At 46.2% G+C, this 11,040-nt stretch overlaps 1 protein-coding gene across 1 annotated transcript in view; it reads right to left on the bottom strand.

Moving 5' to 3' along the window:
• Positions 1 to 1,346: 1,346 nt before the first annotated feature.
• Positions 1,347 to 11,040, bottom strand: part of WDR74 (WD repeat domain 74) — a 57,609-nt gene continuing 47,915 nt past the window's right edge. Inside the window, exon 11 of the mRNA XM_085625967.1 lies at positions 1,347 to 2,371. Coding sequence (XP_085482093.1) covers positions 2,153 to 2,371 — 219 coding nt within the window. The 3' untranslated portion in view covers positions 1,347 to 2,152. The remainder of the gene's footprint in view (positions 2,372 to 11,040) is intronic.

The following is an 11,040-nucleotide window of genomic DNA, read 5'->3' as shown; positions in this document are numbered from 1 at the left end:
GCTCAGCATATGGCAAATATTTATTGTCGCTGCTGGATTGAGCAACATCGGCTCCCTGGGGAGATATGTCTCAGAGGTCAGGACGCTCCGGCCGCCCGTTTCCCACAACAATCTGATCGTCTGGTATGCGCGCACGTTAATGTCACCACTGCCGACGCAGACACCTTTCGCCGTTTAGCTGCAGCTGAGGGTAAACAGATATGAGCGGGAGGATGCGAGACACGGTCCTGGGGGATGCCTGCAACAGCCGAGTGTAGCAATGGACAGCCCAGGCCTCTAGGGGCAGCTGTGGGCTAAGTCATCCTTGCACACAGACGTGTAAATATTGCTATCAGAAGAACTGTAGATAGTGCAATACATACAGACAATCCATTCTCTGCCCCTTTCAGGGACACACACACACACACACACACACACACACACACACACACACACACACACTCACACACACCTTCCCCCGCCCCTTCAAACACACCACAGGCGCGTGAATTGGAACCGTCTTCAACTTCTGTATTAATGAGTCACTATTTGAACATAGCAGCAACTCCAAAGACGATTGTGTAGCATTATACTGAGCAGCAAATCCAGTTGCGTGTAGGCGCTGCAGCTGACCGGGCACCAAACAACACTACGCCTGTGTGAATTACATCTGGGCAATCTGTAGGCGAGCAGCAGCGAGTGCGGCGACCCGCAGCTTTTACCTTGGGGGAGAGAGTGCGATAATTGCTAACACATGGCGCCGCTGCTCGCTCCCGCAAGGGAAACGCCAAACGTACACGAGTCGCAATAGAAACCAATGGAAAACATGTACGCATTTAGCCAAAAGTCCTGAGCGATGGCTAAAGGTCCCCTCCTAAGCAGCGCTTGCGCGAGACCTAAAAAACTGAAAGTGGAGCATCACCAGTGCGCCCACAGATTTCAAGTCCACTGGAGGAAAAAAACAGACCAAGCATGAAATACACAGCATAACAGAACTTTCCTCTCTACAAGGGTCAGAAAACATACATTCCTCCTTCTACACTGGTGTCCGAAACTTGTGCGGTACCAGGCGAGTAGCTGGCTTCTAAAAAAATCTAGGAAGAGAATACATGCGTATTTACCTGGGGTTTGGTGAACTTTGATTGAGAGCAGACAAAGCCAACAGAGGACTACTAAGTACTGCCGTTGCTTTACAAGAATAACAGGTAAAGGTAGACAACTAAATATATTTTGGGGGTGATTCAGCCTGTGTGCGCACTAAATGAAACAAATCTGTTTTATCAGTACCCTTTCATGCCGTCCTTAACCACTACCTGTTGCAATGCCACAGCCTAAAGGAGACTGGATTCAAAGGTTTTCATCATGCATTTTTTTTAGAGCGATATCAAGTTTTTATTTCATTTTTCGCAAATTTGATCAGATTTCCTGAAAGATAATATGCACAAAATACATTTTAAAAAGTACACAAAGAATGACTCTGGAGCGGAGAGCCGGACTGAGAGCTGCCCTGTAGCTCTGAGAGGTTTCTTTAAGTCAATGGTGCCAAGAGCGTTCAGGAGACAGGCACGGGTAGAGTTGCATTTAAATTATATGAATAATAATGCACCAACTGTCTAATCAGGTACAGAGGTGTCTAGAACAGAAAAGCAAAACATGGGACTTTCTCTGTCCCCATGTTCACCAAGACTGGCAAACCAACTGCAAACCCTTGTCTTTCATTTGTACCTTCCTTTTCTGAAAGGGCTGTGATAGTGAAGGCTGTTATTGAAAGGAGACAGCTGTGTTCTTGCTCCAAGTGATGGTCACTGTAAGATGAAGGAGGGGCAACCATTCTGAAAAGTGGCACATGAAGTGGTTTTGCTTCTACTCACTATGGAGTATTATCGTGGGGTGAAGCAGAGCGTCGTTGCTCTATAGAAGTTGCCTCTGGGAACAACCAATAATAGGAGCCCTTGCTATGTGGTTAAGCACATCAGTGCTCAATCACAGTAGAGGCTGTTTGCATCAGGTGAAGCAGCAGCAGCCCTGTACGGTTAGGAACTGTTGGTGTTAGGGGAAGCTTCTGTGTTCCTTCTTGGCAGCAGCTGTTAATGCTAGGTGGTGCCGCTGTGTGCTCACTCAGCAGAGGCTGCATGTCTATCTATTCAAAGTTCAGTCTTGTGTGCAATGTGGGCTATGGAGAGCACAATGTCCTCTTTGTTTTCTTGCCTTTCCTGGTGCCTTGAACCTTTGGTCTCTTCTGAGCCTTTGCAATCTTTTCATCCGCCACAGGTGTCTGTTTAGCCTTTTGTGTGTTTTTTACTTCTGTCACAGTCTCCATCGAAGTCCATACCTCATCATCCTCCTCCTTCACCTCGTCCTGAGCTGCACCGGATAATAGAATCTCCTCCTCCTGTGGAGAGAGCAGAAAACAAATTGGACAAATTAACAGACCTCAAATCTGGTAGCCCTGAATGACCCCCTCAGCACTTCATGAGCTCAGCACTTCATGAGCAAAGACTGAGGTCACAGTAGCCTCTATGATCCTTCCAGATTATCATCAATGCCATGCACTCTAATGCAGGCATTCCCAGTCTCATTTATGAGAGTCTGCAGATAGGGACCCCGATATGGATACAAGTTTCAGCCATAAGACAGGAGTTTTCAAAGCAACTAAGCCCCAACTGGCAGATAGGCTGGACACTGGTGTAGCAAGTAACTCGAATCGTAATGAGTAAGAAGCTTTATTCATGACAGCCCCACACAAGGTGCGGAGTAATAGTCTAGTGACATACAATGACAGTTAACCGTTGTAAACAGGGAACCCCAGGGCAGGTGGAATGTTGGGGCAGCCAATGGGAGGGGAGGAGAACAAGGGTGCTCTCGCGCAGGAGAGCTCGTGGCAACGGATGTCACGCGCTGGTTACAGCCTGTTATATGAACATGTAACAAATAAGCATTATAACAACTGGTGTCACCATTATCCAGCACCAATAGCCATTTTATTAATCCAAGAACAATAAAAGTCCGAGTACATTAGCGGAAATTAGAATAGTTGACATGCAGGGACTGGGATCATGGACAGAAGGGGCGCATGGGCAGGCACAAACACATACATAAATGCCTGATGATCCCTTCCTGCATCCCCCATCAAAATAACCCAAATCATGCTACTGTATCAGATGCTTGCATGAGAGGAGACATTAAACAGTGTTATCCAGATGAAAAGGTTTACTGTGTAGAGACCAGCGCCCCTCAGGTAAAGGAATGGTTTGAAGGTGTTGAACCAGCTTTCCCTGCCCTGCATTACATAAACTCCAGACCAGGCTGGTATGAATTTCCTAGTGACAAGGACAGGACAATATAGAGGGGGTGGGGGTTGCCACTATTAGGCCCCAGGCACAGAGAAATAATTCATTTTGTCATCTTGGCATAGTGCATCACACTGAACTCCAATCAGGTTGACAAACAGGTAAGCATTATTAACACCATTGCGTGCACTGACAACTACACCAACCAATATCTTGCCTTTAGCTTAATAACAAATCCACATAAACCCCCAAAAAAGATCTTACCATTTCAGCCTAAAACTTCAGAATATTGCACAATGCTTCAAATTACACAAGTGGGAGTAAGGGCTATGAAATAAGATCACTTTAAAACACCTAACCATAAACATTTTCCATTCAAGCAAGAACATACACACAGGGATGGAGGCCATGCAGATGAACATTCACTTTCTAAAACACACTTGCACCACAGGATGACACAGCAGTGTTAATCTAGACTAGCCGTTGTATCAATGGCAGAATGACCACCAAAAATAACATCACCCAATTCAAAACTAATCCGATTTCAACACTAGACACAGGTCAAGAGCATAGGGTTGGAGAAAGAAATCATAAATCGCAGAAATGTAAATTAAAATATGAAGACACTTGCAAATGATGTGAAAAGGTGCTTAGGGCACACACCAAGATACAAAACAGCTTACCTAATGAAAAATTCTTAAGCGGAATAAAGAAGCAGCTGAGGTGACAAAAATGGAATAGAAATGTCAAAAAGAACAACTTACTTACCTTCAGTAATTCTCTTTCTGGTGGATACTCTAACTTCATGTTCTTCACCCTAAGAAAAGCCCCAAGAATCAGACGGAATAAAATCACCATCCCTACATACGGATGTTGAATATTTGTATCTTTATCCTTTTGCACCCATAGACGACGAGCATAAAACATATTGTCAGACAGTGTGCTGAGTTTCTAACTCGGGATCTTTTTAGATGTTAAACATGCCACTTCCAATAACGGGAAGGCAGTGAGGAATCGGTGGTTAGAAAAAGTATGCACCAGAAAGAGCATTACTGAAGGTAAGTGTGAGAAGTTGGCCTGATATATGAGGTCACTAATTCTAGTGTACACCTTGTATCAGTCCAAACAACCCTTATGGTGATTGGTTGTAAAGTCAACCTTATAGACCAGCTATCCTAGTGGTAGCATGGACAAGAGCAGTCTTAGGCTAAACTCTGTATGGCATGTGAAGCCAGCTGTTATACCATATGTAACCCCTTGAATACCAAATGAAAGGACACCACAACAGATATATATATAAAATAAAGTGTATTTATTCTAGTCAAACCCTCAGCACTCTTTATGAGATTCGAGGTAAGTACAACACAGTCTTATTTAAGCATACATTAAGTCACACAGGTAAGTAATACAGTTAGGCCCTAGGGGCCAAGCAAACCATATACTAAGTAAGTGGTATAAGGACCACTGTCACGGAAATAGGATAGGCCTAGGGAATCGCTGGGGCTACACTATACTACCCAAGGTTAGGAAGTGGGAGGCCCACGGGATTCAGGTGCAGAGTGGAAACACTCACGCGTAATGCGTATAATCGATAGAAATAGTACAGTTCGGAATTAAGCAGTTTTAGGACACTTCTGGTATAGCTAGAAAGTCGAGACTCGGAAACTAGACCCTAGGATAGTCAATATCCTTGTGAGCACCGGAGTACCCAAGTTACCTAGCCCACGGGCTGCGGGTGCATAGGTGTGAACTTGCGTCGGGTTTCGTCGTGGACTTCTATGGATGCCTGAAGGAAAGTTGCTGACAGGCAGTCAGTGAAGAGTGTCCGGTGGATCCCAAGGTCGGGATCAAGAAGGAAGGATACCTGCAAGCAGAGGGGACAGAGTCTGGGTCACTAGCCAGTGACCACGTGGAACCAGGAAGGAACCAGGCGATGTCGTGAAGATGCAGGAAAGAGGTGAAGCTTGTCGCAGCAGCCACGGGTACCAGGAGACGTCGAGGACGACCAGGACCAGGGGGCGAGCTGTCCCACGAAGGCTCGTGCTGTCGGCGGCGTCGAAGTCGAACTAGGACTCACCAAGCCTTGGCAAGCGGAACCCACGAAGAATGGAGGACTTGCTTTTGGTGCAGACCAGGAAGGCCTGGGGTGCTTCTCTTTTGCAGAGGAGCCGGAGCCAGTCTGGAGGAGCCAAACCAGTAGTGGAAAATCAAAGGTGTGTCGTCGCAAAGGTTACTAGCCAACGGGCAAGCAACCGGACAGACGCGGCAAGCAGGAAAATGCAGAAGGGCCCCACACAGGACTCGTGGAGTGTGGGGGGCTGATCTTCGGTGCAGATGGTGCTTGGGGTTGGGGCTTCTCAATCCCCGGTGCACAACCTCGAGGGTGCCTCAGAAGCTGCGCTGGAAGATACTCGCCACTTTTCCCAGGTAGCCGGTCCCACGTCTCTCGTCGCCTCCACGGATCTCAGCTCGGCTGTGGATGTGGATCAGGGTCGGAGAAGTCTGGAAGTCAAGGCTCTGGTCAGGCTCTGCAGTCGGTCCCTCGTAGAACTTCAGAAAAGCAAAGGGTAAGTCTCTTGATGGTGCCTGTTCGCACAGGGTAGCCACTCCTTGGCCATAAGGGAGATTCTTCAGTCTTCTTCTTTCGTCTAATGTCGAAGGTCCAGAGTTTCTGTTCAAGTTGCAGGTTCAGGATAATCTAATTTAGCAGGGCCCAACTAGCTACTAATATACTGGGCTAGTGGGCTGGGCTACCTGCAAGGTCCCTCCTATGGGTGGGACCAGGAAGGGGAGTGGCTACACCCCCTTTCCTTTGTCCAGTTTCGCGCCAGAGCTGGGGCTGGAGTGCCCCAGCACCGGTTTGAACTGGACTATGCATGGAGCACCTTGTGTGCCCCAGGCATGTCTCATTCCTTTCAGCCCTCCCTGCCCCAATACACTAAAGTCTGTCTGGGGAGGTGCTAGCACCTCCCCAAGCAGGAAACCTATTGTCCAGGCCTCCCTGGCTGGGAGGGCTCCCAGCTGCAGGAGGTCAGACTCGTGTCTGTGGCAGCAGCATCCATTTTGTGATGCTGAGGATTTGGTGAGAGTTAAACAGCAAAGTAGGATTTTAACATGTCTCTCCCTCTAGAAGGGAGGAATAATATCCTCATCACCAGAAATGGTATGGGGGTGTTATTCCAAAGTGCTAGACACCTTACACAACATGTTTTGATAAAGCCAAACCATAGTTACCATAACCGTTTAAGATTATAAGGTACTTTAAGAGTATATGGTAGGCTATATCATAGAACAGCTATATGGACATGGTTCCGAAAGCTGCAGACAGGCTCAGCTCATGCTAGAGCACCATCTCACATGTTACCAAGCACTCTGCCTCCAGGATTGTTAAGGCCTGCCATAGGAGTGGCTGATGGGTACACATGTGTCTATATATAATGTAGGTATAGGAATACTACACCTAAGCAAGGGGTGATTACACGACCTTGCCCCAGCTGAGTGATCAGCCAGTTGTGTCATAATGGAAGGCCAGGCCAGGGGTGGCATAATACATGCTGCAGCCCCTGGTAGGCCTAGGGTACACCTATGCCCTGGGTACCTAGGGTACACTGTACAGGGTCCAATAAGGTGATCCTTACCAATTGGGTATGTACCTAGGGTACATGGAGTCCATTTTAAAAAGAGAGCAGATAGTTGGCCTGAGATCCTGCCATTCAGGGTCTCAGGCTAAGTCGAAAAACCAGCTAGACGCTAGGCAAAAAGTTGGGGGTAACCATAGTCAGATATCCACCTTCCTACAGTAAGTAACTTGTTCCCCCGATGGATACCTATAACCACTGATATCGGTCTTTAGAATAGATACCCCATAGTACTTCTTTAAGCAGCAGTGTCTAGGAAGTAGGCTCAATTAAAAAGACTTGTAGAATTGAGCAGGTGAAGTGATCGCGAACGGGCGGGACAAGTGAAACAAGATGGCTGCGCCAATTGACGACCGCATGGGCAAGTTCGCAAGATATTTCCCCCCCGAGCACGCAAACAGCTTCCCCGAACAGGAAAAACGCATCGCAAACGGGCGGAACAAGCAATTCCGCGTGCTCATGGAAGTCTGCGTAGCTTGCGGAGATTTTTTACACCTCCGCTGAACTTTGCGTAACGCGACTACGCAAATTCCGCCCACCCCTAACCAATGACCATACTGCAGCCTGGCAGATGTTTACAACATACACCCCTTGCATCAATGCCACTGTAGCGGCCTTGACCCTGGAAGAATGAGCCTGCAGTTTCTTGGCCAGTGCAAACAAGGGTCCTTTGTGTGATCAATGTTAAAGCTTAGTGCTCTCTTAGGGTCAAGACAATGGAGCTTCTCATCGTCTCTCAATGAGTGAGGCGAGGAAAAGAAAACTGGCAGAGTGATCCATTGGCTGTCATGGAAAGGAGTTAGAACATTTGGCAAGAAGGCTGCTTAGTTCCTCAGCAACAATTTGTCTGGAAAAAAAGTGGTGTAGGGTGGTTGCATTGAAAGCATCTGCAGTTGACTCACTCGACACACTGACATAACTGCAAAAAGTAAGACAGTTTTCAGTGTTTAGAGCCTTATCCATATGAAAATGTCAAGCCCAAGATCAGGTTCTATTGAGGCACAGTAAATGGTTTGGGAGAAACATGACAGTCAACCCGGTTATTAATCGCATCACAAAAGGTGACCTAAACAAAGACAGTTGGACAGGCAAACAGAGACAAACAAATAACTCGAATTGCCCACCGCAAGGTCTTACTGGGCTAAGGATAGAACTAACTAAAGACTGTTTTGCTTTAAGTGGTTGGTGCTTAAGGCAACAAGTCAAGCCCAGCATAGGTCAACTTTGTGGAAGAGTGTCTAGCTGTAAAGATGACATCAACCACCTTGGTTGGCAAGTCAAACATATTTAGCTGTCCCCGCTCAATCTCCACACATGGAGGTGTAGACTGAGAAGGCTAAGATACAGGTCCATGTATTTATGAAAAGATAGGAGATCCACCATAACAAGAAGCCTCATCTGAGGACAAATGCGGAAGTCCATGAGAGCTCTGGGTACCACACTCACCTGGCCCAGTCTAGGGTAATGAGAATGACATAGGCCTGGTCTATCTTGATCTTACTCAGAACTAGAGGAAGGAGTAGTAGGACATTACCACAAGTTCCTTCACCACGCAAGTTTTTACAACGCATACCACTACCATGTTTACTGTTAGTGTAAAATCCAGTCACAGTCTAACACTGCCACCTACTGTTCAAAAGTTATACATTAATTCTTAATAAGTTATTGTTAACTATATATATGTATGTATATATTTTTTTCAAAATTACTTTTATGTTTACAGGTTTGATAATATTTTAAAATTTTATATTGGGGGGGGGGCCCCATCCCCCTATTTTATTACCGTCAAAAATATGTAAACTACGTACCATATACTTGCTAAAAGAAACATATGTGTTGTAAAGTCTTGCATGATAAAAGTAACTGCGATGTAAAAAGTGAGTTGTCGCTATCCAGGAAATTTGTAGGTAAGGAATTTAGATAAACCTTGCCTATTGAGGCTTGAACAATCAGCCTCTAAAATGTAGGATGCTTGGTGAGGAAATCTAGGTCACCAGAGCCGGTCTATGCTACCTAACCACAGGTTGGTGGCCTGTCGGGCATGAGCGTACCTCAGACCATGCAACCAGAAGGGCATCAGTGAGGGATGCATTAAATGGCAGTAGGGCTCAGAGGAAGATGGCCCTGGTTTAAGAATCTCAGTCTATACATTTGATATCATCTATACATTGGGCAACTGTAGTTCTAGTGCTGTAGGTGCTCTCCCACTGCAAAGGAAGTGTTTTCTTCCATGGTGAAGGTGACAAACCTAGATCGGTTTCAGCACGTGTGTTGTGCTCACTCCCATTTTGTCATGAAACGTGTGTGTGTGTGTGTGGGGGGGGGGGGTGGTGGGGGGAACAAGAACTATAAAAAATTACAGATGCAGCCGAGGCAGACCACTCAAAGAGTTCTCGAAACCCAAAAAAGAACAGTCTGTAACACAAAGTGCTGATTACAAATAACGGACACTGCGTCGAGTCTGTCAAGATGAGGTATGGTTGTGTGTGAATTTGCTGATTACTGGAAGAGAACCAAAGACTGTGCATTGTTAAGAGACTGGCAGAGGACAACAAGCATTGGCAAAAGCCAAACGGTCTCTCCTTTGAGACCAATACATTTGTGTAATAAACTGGCTCTATATATACTGCACCAAAGTGAGGTACAGTGTGTATAGAGTCCAAGAGTCTCCAAAGGTTTGGCAGAGGTAAAGTTAGATAGAACCTTACTGTCTAAAGTGGTAGCTTGGTCGAGCAGTAAGGCAGTATCAGAGGACAGTGTAAAGCATTTGTTGTACACACTCAGTCAGCAAATGGTCTCACACACTCAAGAACTGAACTCCAGGCCAATTGTTTTGTATAAAAAAATATACTGTCGTTTTATTTCTAGAATCAAGCAAGCCTGGTACAGGTAAGCATATAAATACTTTGCAATAATAATTGTCTTGTTTGAACACAGTTCAGAATTGCAGTATAACTGGTACTGGTTTTGAGTACAGGTTTAAGAAAGCAGAATGCAACACATTGCAGGTATAGTACACTAAATTGAATGGGCTTTTTAGGTAAAATGCAGTTAATTACTTTTCAGATTACTTTTCTAACCACAGGACTGCATCCTAGATTCAGCCCTGGGACATTTCCTGAAAACAGTTGAGTAAATGCGTTTTGGTTAAAGGTATGATTTTTAAGGAATATTATTGTATTTCAAAAGTAGACACTTAGAAACTTTTTCACATAGAATCACCAATGTTATCCTATGGGAGGAAATTCACTTAGCAGGTAAGTTAGGTTATCGTTAGTTTTTCTTACTCAGTGCTGGATCCTGGATTCAGCACTGGGACATTTCCTGAAAACAGTTGAGAAAATGCGTTTTGGTAATCGGCTGATTTTTAAGGAATATTTGCAGTTTTCAAAAGTCGACACTTTGAAACTTTTTGAGAGAAAAGGTGTCAATGTTATACAATGAGGAAAAATGAGTTGTCCGTTTCAAGGTAAGGCATTAGTCTTTTGAGTTAGGGTTCTGGGGTTAGACTCAGGGGTCTCCCAGGGTCAGTGATGCACTGTTGCACCTTCAGCGACACTCAGGCGGCCGGGTGCATAGTGTTGAGGCCCAATGTTATTCTATGGGGGATAGGGGGACTGGTGTTCACAGGAGAAACAGCTTGGAGAGTGGATGCAGGCAGGTCCTCCGGGGTTTATGAGGTTGCTGGCCGCGGGACACGCTGGGGTTTTGCAGGAGCAGGTTCGAGGGTAGACAGGCCTCTAGGGCTGGGGCCAAGTCAGTGGGCGTCGTCCTCTTGTTAGCTCCGCACGGCTCTTCATCCTCCTTTTCTTGTGGTTGCTGGATCTGAGAAAGGAAGGTTCAGGGTGCCCCTAAATACTAAATGTACGGGTGTTACAGGTAGGTAAAGGGCAGGGACCAATGGGTCCCTTCCCTGGGGTGGGAACACCCCCTATTCTGCCACTCTCCAGTGGGAGGGGGGCAGGAGCCTGTCCCTGGTTGGCTGGGTCCCCCCATCCTCAAGATGGCGGGAACTCAAGGTTGTGCTTCACTTCGCCTCCCCCTCCTTAGGGGTGGAGTTGGCAGAGGCGTGAACACCTCTCTTCCTCACTTGTTTTTCCCGCCGGTTCTCCTGCCCAAAGTGGTGGTAGAAC

Source organism: Triturus cristatus, chromosome 9 (assembly GCF_964204655.1).
Source record: "Triturus cristatus chromosome 9, aTriCri1.1, whole genome shotgun sequence".
Lineage (NCBI taxonomy): Eukaryota > Metazoa > Chordata > Amphibia > Caudata > Salamandridae > Triturus > Triturus cristatus.
The sequence above is the reverse complement of the archived record's forward strand: the minus strand, read 5'-3'. Positions and strand labels throughout refer to the sequence as shown.